This window comes from Epinephelus fuscoguttatus, linkage group LG16 (assembly GCF_011397635.1).
Source record: "Epinephelus fuscoguttatus linkage group LG16, E.fuscoguttatus.final_Chr_v1".
Lineage (NCBI taxonomy): Eukaryota > Metazoa > Chordata > Actinopteri > Perciformes > Serranidae > Epinephelus > Epinephelus fuscoguttatus.
Window position 1 is genome coordinate 18,147,869 of NC_064767.1, and position 14,768 is coordinate 18,162,636.

The following is a 14,768-nucleotide window of genomic DNA, read 5'->3' on the forward strand; positions in this document are numbered from 1 at the left end:
ACTAACAATAATTAAATTACACTGAGCACAAACCTTACTCTATACGGAGATATGCACAAGTGTGAGCACAGGCACACAGAATCACCCACACACAAAGAAATCCAGCCCCTTGCTGAGGAGAAAATGAAGGGCTACAGACTGTACAGTGAGGAGTGAAGCAAAGGGAAGACAAAGTGAGAAAGAAACTGACAGAGAGAGATATAAGCTGAAAGGAAAAACTCTGGGGATGTCGGGGCTTGGGAGGGTGAAAGGAGGAGGAGAGCAAAATGACATACTCAGGAGCGGTGAGGCAAAAGTCTCATGTGATTTAGAGTAGATTTAGGAGGGGAAGTGCTGCAGGGGAGATAAGGAGCACGGAAAACTGCTCAGACCACAGGTTTGCAACACCGGGCCAGAGCAGTAGCCTTGGTACAAGAGGGGGGAATTCACATAGCGGGACTGTGTTAGATAGCAGTTTACCCCTCCTCATCTCCAGCCACGCACACTGGGGAAAATAAATATTCATTCCCTTCCCATGTGCCCAGTGCTAAATACTTCCCTAAAGGGTTGCGTCCGTGAGCTCCATGTAAATGAGCCCTTGACAGTGGTTTAATGATAGAGCTCCAAAATGGATCCCCCACCTCCACCCACACCCACACACTCTAAAAAACAAAGTCTGTCCAAAACTTTATATCTGTCTACATGCACATTAGCTATAATTGATTCACATATTCAATTTGAAATAAAAAAGCCATTATAAAAGCCATTAAATAATTACAAAATGAGTTGAAGCTGCATTAAGTGATTTTTGAGTAGGACTTGGTGAAGCTGCATGATTAATCATATTAAAATCGCCATTTCCATTCATACATCTACGCAGCCTCATTCATACATGACCGGTCCTGCTGTTCGTGGATTGACAGGTAGATCTGCTCTTAATTTCTCCCTTTGCTGCATCAAAAAATGACACATGACTAACTGTGCCGAGGCAAGACGAGGCAATGAAAAGGTTTTTTTTTAAACAGGTAGGTATTAAAGCTAAAGTAAGTAACTTTTATGAGAGTAATTTTTCTGTCATATTTGTGGAAAATGTCACTATAATCTGAAAGAAGAACACGAGAGAGATAATCTTCTTACTGCCTCTAACGGCATTTGGTAAAACCTACCCTGGCGCACTGAAGACAGTCAATCAGAAGTGAGGGGTTTCTAAATGTCAATCATGTCAATCATTATTTGTGCGCGGTCTATAGCCCCATTTCCATGGAGCAGTACTGTACAGTTCAGTTTGGTACACTCTTTTTTCCGTTTCCATTGTAAAAAGTTGTGGATGGTACCAACGGAACCGTTCTGTACTGTCCTCATTTTTGGTCTCCCCCCCTGTTGGGGTACTGTGGAGAGTTTTATTAGTAGACTGTAACTATAAAATGAAAGGATGTTTTGCTACCGACTGCCGGCGAATTTTAAGGTGGAACGTTAACTTGTAACATTACTCAATGTATGAGCTGACAACATTAATCAATCAGTGCACCTTAAATTTCGACAACTTTGACCATTGCATTAGTTTCTATTGTTTCTCTTGGATGACATAAACTTTTAGTTGTGAGTGGATCTTCAAGCGTTTGAAAATATTATGAATTCCGACTGGATTATCCTCACTTGGAGAAAAAAAAGCATTGTGGAGCGTTGTTCCTGTGGGCTCCGACAACACTAAACCCCTGTGCTTGCCTTAGAAGGACTAAATGCACATACCTGCTATGTTTAAATATGCCATGGAGACAGACTCTCACTGCAGCCTGTTTATTTTGTTCTGAAAATGTCAGTGCACAACCCCATTCTGTGGACGATAAAGGAGGTGCAAACTTCCCTTTGTGTCACCGGTAATAAGGAAATACATCAGGTGCTTGACAGAGCAGTGAGTGACAACAACCCCAACCACATTTAAGGGGGTGGCCCAATTGTTGAAAAAGTTCTTGGGAGCCAAAACGCGCACTATAGTGCCCTCCTGGGAGCCAAAATGCACGCTAAAGTGTTCTCCTGGGAGCCAAAATGCGTGCTAAAGTGTTCTCCTGGGAGCCAAAATGCGCGCTAAAGTATTCTCCTGGGAGCCAAAATGCGCACTAAAGTACCCTCCTGGGAGCCAAAATGCATGCTAAAGTGTTCTCCTGGGAGCCAAAACGCATGCTAAAGTGTTCTCCTGGGAGCCAAAACGCATGCTAAAGTGTCCTCCTGGGAGCCAAAACATACACTAAAGTGCCCTCCTGGGAGCCAAAATGCACGCTAAAGTGTTCTCCTGGGAGCCAAAACGCATGCTAAAGTGCCCTCCTGGGAGCCAAAACGCGCACTAAAGTGCCCTCTTGGGAGCCAAAACGCACGCTAAAGTGTCCTCCTGGGAGCCAAAACGCATGCTAAAGTGTTCTCCTGGGAGCCAAAACGCATGCTAAACTGCCCTCTTGGGAGCCAAAACGCGCACTAAAGTGCCCTCCTGGGAGTCAAAACGCATGCTAAGGTGCCCTCCTGGGAGCCAAAACGCTCAACAAAGTGCCCTCCTGAGAGCCAAAATGCGCACTAAAGTGCCCTCTTGGGAGCCAAAGCGCTCGCTAACGTGCCCTCTTGGGAGCCAAAACGCATGTTAAAGTGCCCTCCTGGGAGCCAAAACGCACATTAAAGTACCCTCCTGGGAGCCAAAACGCGCACTAAAGTGCCCGCCTGGGAGCCAAAATGAGCGCTAAAGTATTCTCCTGGGAGCCAAAATGCGCACTAAAGTGCCCTCCTGGGAGCCAAAATGCACGCTAAAGTGTTCTCCTGGGAGCCAAAACGCATGCTAAAGTGTTCTCCTGGGAGCCAAAACGCATGCTAAAGTGTCCTCCTGGGAGCCAAAACACGCACTAAAGTGCCCTCCTGGGAGCCAAAATGCACGCTAAAGTGTTCTCCTGGGAGCCAAAACGCATGCTGAAGTGCCCTCCTGGGAGCCAAAACGTGCACTAAAGTGCCCTCTTGAGAGCCAAAACGCACGCTAAAGTGTCCTCCTGGGAGCCAAAACGCATGCTAAAGTGTTCTCCTGGGAGCCAAAATGCATGCTAAAGTGCCCTCCTGGGAGCCAAAACGCGCACTAAAGTGCCCTCCTGGGAGCCAAAACACATGCTAAAGTGCCCTCTTGGGAGCCAAAACGGGCGCAAAACTGCCCTCTTGAGAGCCAAAACGCGCACTAAAGTGCCCTCCTGGGAGTCAAAACGCATGCTAAGGTGCCCTCCTGGGAGCCAAAACGCTCAATAAAGTGCCCTCCTGGGAGCCAAAATGCGCACTAAAGTGCCCTCTTGGGAGCCAAAGCGCTCGCTAAAGTGCCCTCCTGGGAGCCAAAACGCGCGTAAAAGTGTCCTCCTGGGACCCAAAAGACACGCTAAAGTGCCCTCTTTGGAGCCAAAACGCACACTAAAATGCCCTCCTGAGAGCCAAAATGCATGCTAAAGTGCCCTCTTGGCGCCACTGTGTATAGTACCAAACACCATCAACCATCCGTATCAGCATTCTCATTTTACGGCTAAACAGTACACTAAAATTTTTGAAAAAAAAAAAAAAAAAAAAAAAAAGGCACACAAAACAGGCAATATAGTGACAGAATTTGATCAGTGTTCCCTAGTTTGACAGTTAGACTGTAGTTCAACAATAGCGATTTACATGATTGACAGCTGCATTAAAGACTAAGTTGCTGTGATGCCATTAGAAGTGCTACCAGGCAATAGAAAAGGCAGAGGGATATGATTTTTTTCACAGATGATCCGTCTCATTTAAATATGACAAGAGTTATGTTCTATTAAAGTTACGAACTACAGCTTTACAGCTTTTAAGACGAGATATAAAAGAAACACAAGGTGATGAAAAAAACGCCACACATAAATAGGATGACAAAATGTGAAACAGAAAAAAAGATTTAAAAAAGCTAAATTGAAAAAGCATAAGCAAACAGAAGAATAAAAATGATTGTAGAGTGCAAGATATGAATAAATAGCCCCATATTTAAATGGAGTGTCAAACAGACAGAAGTTAAGCCCTATATTTTCAAAGAACTGAGAGTTTTCTGGCTGTTTGTTCTTGATATATGGTGCATAAAAACTGAACTCTGCTTTTCTGTGTTTTGACTTTGAGAACAGTAAGAAAAGCTGTCCCAGAGCATCTGAGAGGTTGCTCATAAAACTGAAGTGTGGAGGAGTTGACTCAGTAAGAACTGCTGCGCTGTTATCTTAGTCTTGCCAAGCTGCAGTTAAAAACATAAACTCAAGGCTTGATTATTAAATCATTGATTTAAAGTGCCTGCCAAATACCTGATATTCACTTTAGCTAAATTTAGTCTGTTAAGTGTTATTTGCTAATGTAAAATTTTTTGAAACGGGGCTGAAGATGAAGAAGATATTGTGCGACTTTGGTGTTGTGAAGCGTTACTTCAGACTCACCAGTACAAATCACACAAGTGTTTCCCACAGAATTATAATCTATGTGTGGCAGTAGCTGACGATGGTAGGGGGCGGGGGAGCTCATCAGATCAGATCGATAGATGAGAGGAGCAGCTGTTAGTGAGTGAAAGCAAACTTAAGACCCAGCACACTTTAAGTTATGTTTCACTGCGCCTGCTGCTCCATCTGCGCTCTCCGTCTGTGGAGCAAATAATAACCGAATGGTTCTGCGGTGAACCTAATGAACGGTCCATCTCCAGAAATAGAAAAAGTGGCGGCAGATGTTTTAATCATGGCGGCTTGCCAAAAATAAATGAAATTGTGGGACACCCTGCAAAACGACAATAACTCACCAGTGTAAAATGTAATTTAATACGTAACAGTATTAAAGTAATGAGTTACTTATTACACTACTTTTGCATTACTTTCACAGAAATGACCTCAGAAGAACTAGCAAGCATTTTAAATGGACGAGGGTCATGTTGTTTCACAGATGCTCCAGTTAATTACAGTTCATTTTGAATCCAGTGCTGCTCAGGTCTGACCCAGTCATTCATTCGCATAGAGTAGTTACCTCTTTATATTAAAATCCCCTGCTTATATTAATAATAGCATGATGATATCGAACAATTAAACAGCCTTGGACTTTTAAAATAAATGAAAAGCCTTGAGCACAGGGAGGGTCAGGCAGAGGATCAGGCAGAGGATCAAGAGGAGACATAGATCAATATTTGTTGTTCTATAATATGAAACACAATGCACAAATGTTGAGGTTAGCACAACAAACAGAATGGCAAGTCAGTCACAATGACAAATGCAGATCAATACACCGGAGCTGGAAGCACCAAATGTGGGTTCCCCGTGTGCCGGTCAGCTACAGCAGCACCACACAGAGAGTTATGCATAAGATTGAGACGGTGTGCTAGTGTTGCCCTGCAGTTGTACAGGATGTGAATGGAAACACATTCAACATATACTAACATTACCCAGTGTGGTATCATTGAGACAAAGACAAAACAGACTGGAGGCCAGCTCCTTATCTTAGGATGCAAAAGGATAACGGGATACAGTGTAGGTACATGAATGGAAACACATTGGACATGGTAACACACATGATCATCAGCACCCTTCTATAAGAGAACGTATAATGAATGATAACTATAACAACCTTCGGGGATGTTTTTTTTGGTGGCACACGGGCGGAAGTGAAACGGTGTGGATCAGTGTGGATAAATGAAATATGTAAACAATAAACAGTTTATTTCAGGTGCTGACATGTTACGAGACATTGTAATGTAATAATATTACTCGAAAAGCAAAATATTACTGTAATGCGTTAGCCCAAACACTGTAAGTCACACAGTAACACAAACAAAGTAACATATCGAGGTAGCGGTAGACCAGCAGCTCCTGTGTTGAGCGATGTAAAATTACTGTTTTTGTTAATGGAGTCTGGCTTTGAAGAGAGCATAGTTAAGTTTCCCTTGGAGTTTAGTTCCCCGCTGGAAAGGGATGTCTTTTTGGGAAGTCAAATCATATGGATAAAAGGGATGCGGATCATACTGCACGAGTTGTATGAGAGTTTGCAAACAGATGCCTCAATATAGTTTTTGGATACTGAGGTCACCGTGGAGGCAAGCAAGAAAACAAAGTTTTTGTCACAAATGCATTGGTACACGGGGTGAGTAATTGATATACATATGGTCGTTTGGGGGATGAAGCATTCCTTCAAACTTTAATTTGAATTTTAAACATATCATTTGTATTTCTAAAGAAACAACACAAGGTGTTTTGCAAAACCTTTTGAAAAGTAAGTGGCAACATGCTGCCACAGTAGCAACTACAGCACGAGCCATTTATTTCAGCCAACAATGACTAGGAGCCCCTCATTTCCCTCTGACAGATGGAGGGGACCCACCATAAAGCAGGAGCAGAAATCATTAAGTCAGCCAAGGCCCTGCAGAGTTGTTTTAATTGTGTGCTCTGGAGCTGTAGGCATAGCTTACCTGATTGCTGCCATAACTAACTGCCTTTACAGAGACAGACGAGATCTTCTGTGGACGTTTAGAGAGTGATTTGTGTTCAGAAGGTTCCTCGGGGAGAGGACGATGGGGAGAGATAGAGCGCCGAGCGATGAGGAGACAGTTCATTGCGGAGCGAGCAGATTGGACGCTCTCCGCTGGAGAGAGCCTCGTCCAGCAGGAGAGGCTCAAGCACCTGGCTAATGCTTTCATGGCTCACAATTTACAGCAGGCCTGCCACTGCTTCTGGTTGGCACTGTCAATGTGACACCCTACAGAGGTCTGCGCCTATGGTCCCGACCTTCTGTGTGTGCGTCAGACAGAGCACTCATTCAAAGCGTTAATCAATGGCCTTTCAACGGCTTATGCTGCTGCGCCTGTGTATCAATCACTGAATAAAGCGCAGCAGCGGGAGAACGTGAGCACACACACAAAGTGCTGGATTACAAAAGATTCACAATCACACATACACATTCATCTGTATTGGGATATACAGATGTACCCACACAAACAGACACACAGGAACACATTCACAAAAAGGTAGCGAGATGGGCAGAAAGGCGTACCTGTGCACAAACAAAGACACACACACACACACACACACACACACACACACACACACGTCAGCTGATGTGTTGACAGGTTGGGCAGGATTTACATCCCCTGTCTTATGCATAAAGGCATATCAAATTCTGTTACTGAAGATAGTCTGCCAACACTCCCTACTTTGACTGACATACAAGTTAGTAAATCAATCCACTTAAAACAGGCTTTACTTAAAGCTCCCAGATATTGCATTGTGCCAGGCAACTTTGCCATCAGACCCTAAAGCTTCACAGTCTGGATATAATCTCCTGAACACTGCAGACAGGTACCTGCTGCAGCCCGACAAAACAGACAGCAACTGTTAATGCTAGCACTCAAAGATTTTTCAAAGCAGCTTCAGCTGGAGTGTTAATAATCCATGTTTATTTTTAATTATAAATTACCTCTTGGCCTACTCCTGAGCCCCATCGGTACAGACGGACTCCACCCAGCCCGTGCCCAGTGCAGCCGTATGTATCACGTGTGTAGCAGCCAGTCACCTCAGTCCACTATAGATTATGTTCTCTCATCTCTGCCAGTTTAACAGTCTAAACACTTAATCTTGTCAAAGGAGACTCCTAATAAACTCAAAGGGAAGCCCGGCGTTACCCGCTGAGAGAAACAAATGTGGTTTACAGCAGTGATGATCAGCAGCATCTACCCTGAAGCTTTAATGCATATTTATATGCAAAACTCATTAATCAGTCATGCATGGAAGAGACGGTGTGATAAAGACACAGACAAAGAATCAAAAGTGGGGCCACGATAATCTGCAAAAAGCTATTGTTACTGCAAAATAATAACTGTACGCAGAATAGTTCACGATAGAATATACAATATACCTAGTCATCAAATATTAATCAAAGTATGACAGAAGCTGGCAGGAAGGTGTGACCACAGATGCAAATGTGTGTCAAGGTTTTTTTAAGATACTTTGTCCACCCTTTCCAGCCTCTCACTGTCTCTCCCTGTCGGCCGCTACAGCCTAAGCTGCTCTTTGATGTGTGAATTTACAGGCAGAGGCAGCTGCATCCACAGTGTGTCAAGGAGACGTACCTGTACTCTTCCTGGGTGAAAATTGGGATGCGAGAAGGCTGAAGAACGGTGATCTCCACCATGGTGCTGTTAGTCTTCACCGGCTCCCCGTCATCGAAGGCAATCACGAACAACTGCAGCGGGCAGAAGAGCACATATAAGCAATGCACACATTTAAATGCAAGCACAAAATCTTTATTATTATTATTATTTTCTTACCACACTACTACCCCCTACACAAATAATTCCCTTTCTGAGGTTGCCAGGCATTTTTCTGTAGACATGTTCAGCATCCTAATAAAGACAGACTGGCAAAATAGGATCTGGCGAGCATCCTGCAAAGCTCCCAGAGAGCGAGTATGAATGTATTGATCTACTTTCATAGACTGTGGAGAATGGAGCCTGGGGGAAGCGAGGGGGAGTGGGGCAGCAGAGAGGGAGAGATAGGCAGAAAGAGAATAAACACAGACAAATGTTTAAAGAAACTGAGAAAGAAAAACAGAGGAGGGGGAAAAAAGACACAGGATAGAGGAAAGGCAAGACAACATCCACATCAGGACCCACTATGTCGAACACCTGGTCTGGTGTTGACAACCACAGATACACCTATGTAAGACCACCTTAAGATGGTAAAAAAAACCTTTATGTGAGCACTGGGGAGGGAATTTGTTTAATCGATAAGGAAACTCAATAACAGTGGTCACAGACACGAGAGAAGCAATGACATGATCCTTGAGACAATTTAGTAATAATGCCCGAAAAATGTTCTTCGATTTTAAAATCAATATGCACATTTCTGACCTGCTGGACCTCACTGCAAATTAAAGCACACTAAAACAAGGCAGAGCACTAAACATCAACTATGAGAAGCAGATAGCATCCATGCAGTGTAGAGGAACTGTCTTGTATTTGTGATTGGTTGAGAGCTTAATGATGATCAGGATTATGAGGCATGGAATTAAACTTGCCGATGCCAGCATCATGATTATAATCATCATTGTTGGCTAAACACTTGTTTTTTTTTATTAAAATCTAGCAAGATTAAAGGCCCAGTGTGTAGAGTCATGGGAGGATGCGAATGCAATGTTACATCAATTGGCCAAAGGGGGGCGCTATAGCAACCGATTGAAATTGCAAACTTTGAATGGGCATATCTCATGCCCCGTATGTCGTAGAGACACGAAACTTTGCACAGAGATGCCTCTCCTCATGAGGAACAAATTTGCCTCAAAAACCCATAACTTCCAGTTATATAGACTTTCCTCCATTTTGAATTTATTGAAAAACACTTCAAATCGATCTCTTCCTAGGAAGTTTGACCGATCTGCATGAAACTCGGTGAACATAATCTAGGGACCAATATCTAAAGTTCCCTCTTGGCAAAAGTTGGAAAACTTACTAAAACTGAGCTTCTATAAGGCAATGAATATTGCGGAGGGCGTGGCTCATCACATAAAGGTGTATAACATCTCAAGGGTTTCACCGATCACCACGCAACTTTGTAGGCATATGACCACACATAATCTGAGGGGACCCCTCCATTACTGACCCCATCAAACAAAATGGGGGCACTAGAGAGGTAATTTCTTATCTAGGCCTAACCGCCATATCGATTTTTACTAAACTTGGCAGATATGTAGAACAGGACGCCTCAAGGTGACTGGAGAAATTTAACTCTAATTGGCAACTGGGTGGCGCTATAACAACAGAAAAATGCTTAAAAATGGCTAAAATGTGACTGATCGCTGTGGCTCCCCCTGTGGCCCAATGTTGTTGTTTTTTTTTTTTCTAATTTTTGCTATGACTAAGTCATGGTATGGTATGCTGTACATAATCATGGTAACTGTCAGTGTGTCATTCTGTCTGTCAGTCATTCTGTCTGTCCCATGTTTTTCTACTCACTGATGTGGTCAATCTATGTGAAACTGCACATAGGCATTGAGGATTGGCATAGGTAGAAGGTGACAAAGCTACTTTCTTGACAATGGTACTACTGTACTTTCAATAAAGCAATCGTACTATCAAATTCACAAAAACACTCTGCAATTTCCCATGACCTGTATCCCAAACACACACCATGTGAAACTGTACGTGGGCAACTGTGCACTCAATGGGTATGAACTAGTTTATACCTACATAGCAGGTCCTCTTCAGCAGAGTCTGCCATATTGCTCTGTATAGTAGCCCAGGATGGACAAACCAAATACTGGCTCTAGATAGGGCCACATGGTGTCTGCGGTCATTTTAACTTAAACAGTGGACCTCACTACAAGCCGATTGGACGTAGAGCCAGGTGACAGGTCTGCAACGTTCTAAAAAGATTTTGTCTTGTCACAAATCTTGTCCTGAACTGAGCTTAAGTTAAGTGCAACCTCACTCTTTGATGGCACTAAATCCTACACACTGGCATTAGTTGTGGCATCCACTGTTTTGTTCATGCAGCAATCACTGGCTGTTTCACTAGCTGTGTGGCTATGGGCTGACTACTAATGTCCATTTGTAATTATGCAGGTGTACAGTGAGGACATTGTAACCTGACACCTGCTGCTATCATGCTGCTGATACGCTGTTTGCTGCCACAGCTTCGACCACCACACCCATCTCTTCCTATATGCTTTATTTTTGCTATTGATACTGATAGTATTAATCTCGTGGTCATATGTGCATGTCTTTATTAAGAAGGATTAGCTTGGATTGCTTTACACCTCTTTTCCACCAAATTAGCTTGGATTTTTGAACTGGTTTTGTCACAATTCTTGAAAACACGGTGCTATCTAGTGCAGTGGTTCCCAACTGGTCCAGCCACAGGGTCCAGATTTCTCCTTAGTCATTAGTTAAAGGTCAACGCAGTTTAATATGTTCAGCGTCATACTTGCGTTTGTCACTGTAATCACCAGCACTCACCTTAAAGGTGACGCTGGGCTCCTCATTGAGGTTGACCTTAGTGATGACTCTTCCAGTTTCTTCTTCCACATCAAAGATACTCCCACTGTACGGTGACCTGTCCTGGTCCACTCTGTAGCGGACAAAACTGGCCGGAGTGCCCTGGAGGAAGGACGAAGAAGAACATGAACACATAAATCCACTTATCTGGATTCCACGTTTTGAATTTTCCAATGAAGCCTGGAGATGGAGAGACTGTGTCAAAGTTAAAAGGTTTGTAAAATGTATTCAAGCTATAAGGGTGAGTTTGCTTTAGATACAATGCTACTGTTGTTACATTTTATTTCCTCCGAGCTGAGGTTGTTTAAGTGAGAAAAGTTACTCTCCTCTCTGTGTAACCTGAAAAATTACCCTAATGTCTCACTCTTCTCTCTCCTCATCAGGCAGCCTAATGTAAACTCACTGCTATTCATTGATTCAGGCCTCTTCCCTTTCATTTGGAATAAAAAACCATTAAACCCATCCCTCCAGTCTCCAGAGTAACACACTTACATTCATTAGCGAGCGCCCGGACTTAAATGTGACCCTTTGATTAAGATTAATCACGGTTCCTGATTACTAATCATCTGTATAGCTTATCTTATTCCAGTTTCATCCCTTTGGACCTAAAATTCAGTCTGATTTTTAATAAGCTTTTTTGAAGCTCTGCTCTCCTGCCTGAACTGATTTTGCTCCCCAGGGATGGGGGTAAAAACCCGGGGCTAGAGAGAGGTAAATCCTGTAGTAGCAGCGGATCCCTTGGGAGGCTTACTCACACAAATGTGTCTCTAAGAGGTTACAAAACTATCTGAGTGAATTCACTAAGGGGATTCTCGGAAAAAAAGGGGCCTCATCTCTAAAAGCTCTTCAACTTGTTTTCCAACATGAAATGGAAAAGATGTCAGGACAGGGCCATTAATAAAAAAACACCTCTCACAGAAGAATCTAATACAGTGGCTTCACTAGCGAGAGCTCTACAGTGATGCTAGCACAGAAACTTAAAAGTACTTTGCTCAAGGCTAAACATACAATGGAGTCAACTTAGTAGCTGCAGCCAACCTCTAGCTCTTGTTCTTCCCATTTGTATCGTTAGATTGCCTTTTAAAACCCACATGTCTGACTTAGCTGGAGACCATCAGGACCCTGCGAAAGCAAACCAATGATAAGACAATTTCCTCAACTCATAAAAATACAATTCAAATATATGTCTTGTATTTTCCTGAGCAGGCTGCACTGTTTCAAAGCGAGATTTGTTTCCAAAGTACGTTTTCGTGCCACAACTCACAGTGTCTCAGGAACGATGATTGAAAATGTACTGCATGCACTGTGCTTACAGTAACATCTCAGTCTGTCTCTGTCTACAGACTTTTCAGCTGTACAACAGCTTTTCTCGTCTGGCATCCGACTCACAGATCATGAATGTTTCATGTCCGACGTGAGAGTGAACTCACTGTGTCATTAACATTGCAGATGAGCTTCAAAAAAAACGTAGACATATAGTACTATCTAAATCAAAATAATGCTTCCTTATTGCAACACATAGCTTTTTTTTTTTGTTTTGTTGTTTTGCTTGTATTTCTTTTTATAACAATCCAATTCTCTTTAGCACAGAAAAGGCAGTTCATGAATTAAAGAACAAGTCAGGAAGCACTGGAAAGCACTGAATGATGCTTAAGAGAGACGCTACACGAAAGCAAGGCTCGAGCTGAGAGTGTAAAAAGGCAAAGCTGACACATTAATGGTGCAGAAACACTTGGAGTCTTATCAATCTTCATTTTGATGGACAATAAAATGAACTCGATGAGGCTCATTTGTTCTTACTTGAATATACAAGTTTAAGTACAACACAAATCTGATATCAGAGAAGCCTTCGAGACAACACATGTGCATGGACAGACATAAAGTACAGAACAATGGCTTCAGCCTTGTCCCACATTATTCAGATCCTCATATCATCACGTCCCAGGACAACAGTTTGATAAAGTGTGCCTGAGCCTGTTTACACCTGATATCATCATGTGTCCTGGGTAATCTGATCACACGTTGACAGCTCCATGTCTGTCTGTCCACACCTGGCATTAGAATGCATCTTGAGTGACCACATGTGATCTGATCTCACTTCCCCACTCTATATGGAAATAAGTATGAGAATCATTTCTGTTTGCAAAAACCAAATGTGTTGTTGTTTTCAACCAGCGGGAGGTTTGTCTTGCTGCAGACACACTTAGAGTCTTTATTTAAAATGAGTATAATCTTATTTAATTGTAGGGCTGCACACAGTGTATTGACAGCTCCTTTCTCCATCTCTCTTGGTTTATCATGAGACAAGCGCCACCAAGAGTTTACCACTACAGGAGGGTAAGAGCCATGCTGGGGACAGCTGGTAAGAGTATGCCCAGTTGTGCACACACACAGTGGCAAGACTAAAGCAGGATTTATGCTTGTGGTCAGCACTGTGTAGAGCCTACGCCGAAGCCAATGCATGTGGCTTACACCATTGTGAGCATTTATACTTGTGGGGTGGTGTGTCTATATCACTCTGCAGGTACACCTCCAAAACACTAGTTGACGGTTGAGTTTCTGTGAAGTGCTGTAAAGTTAAGTTGATTCAAAACACACATTAAACATGGCTTAACAGTGACAATTTCAACCACAAGTACACAAATCAGCTTCACTATAACTCGCAGCATTCACAGACAAAGCACTTGTCTTATGCTGGACACATTTTCCCCACAAATACAACATGCTAATGTTTTTAGCACAAGCCTATGGCATTTTACATTGTATGAATTAGCCTAGCAGCTAGCTGACTTTTCCTCTACTCATATGAAGCTAGGGACAAAAGGAACATTTGACAAGGGTAACGTTACAAAATTCGGCTCCATTACAACTCACAAAGTTCACCAACAAAGCAACTGCTTTACACAAACACACTTTCGAAACAAAGATAACATGCTAACGTTATTAGCACAAGCCTATGGCATTTTACATTGTATGAATTAGCCTAGCAGCTAGCTGACTTTTCCTCTACTCATATGAAGCTAGGGACAAAAGGAACATTTGACAAGGGTAACGTTACAAAATTCGGCTCCATTACAACTCACAAGGTTCACCAACAAAGCAACTGCTTTACACAAACACACTTTCGAAACAAAGATAACATGCTAATGTTTTTAGCACAAGCCTATGGCATTTTACATTGTATGAATTAGCCTAGCAGCTAGCTGACTTTTCCTCTACTCATATGAAGCTAGGGACAAAAGGAACATTTGACAAGGGTAACGTTACAAAATTCGGCTCCATTACAACTCACAAGGTTCACCAACAAAGCAACTGCTTTACACAAACACACTTTCGAAACAAAGATAACATGCTAACGTTATTAGCACAAGCCTATGGCATTTTACATTGTATAATGAGCAGATATTTCATCTACTCATATGAAGCCAGGATAAATCTAGCTATTTAGTGGAGGCTTTACTGTCTTCACAATTTATTGTTTGTTATATGTGAAATTAAAGTATATTAAAGCTTTGTTTCCACTGAGGGAAATGGTTTCAGCTTACAAAAATAGACAGGAGGTCTGCATCGCCGCGACATGTGGTTGCATTTCTTGGAAGGTGCACATCAGGTTACGCTGTAGGTACGGCATCGATTTGATGCGGAAGTATAAATCCTACATAACTGTTAGCACCACACAGCGAACATTACCTGACGTTTATTGGTGCGTTTGACAACAAAGTCGAGCTGTTTCAGTGTAGGTGTAAGTAGCTGCTGA

General features: G+C 42.7%; 1 protein-coding gene across 1 annotated transcript in view; it reads right to left on the reverse strand.

The window, feature by feature from the left end:
- Positions 1 to 14,768, reverse strand: part of LOC125903130 (protocadherin-15-like) — a 324,152-nt gene that overhangs the window by 72,546 nt on the left and 236,838 nt on the right. The window contains exons 23-24 of the mRNA XM_049599840.1: positions 10,973 to 11,113; positions 8,090 to 8,202 (exon numbers count right to left, since the gene is read on the reverse strand). Coding sequence (XP_049455797.1) covers positions 8,090 to 8,202; positions 10,973 to 11,113 — 254 coding nt within the window. The remainder of the gene's footprint in view (positions 1 to 8,089; positions 8,203 to 10,972; positions 11,114 to 14,768) is intronic.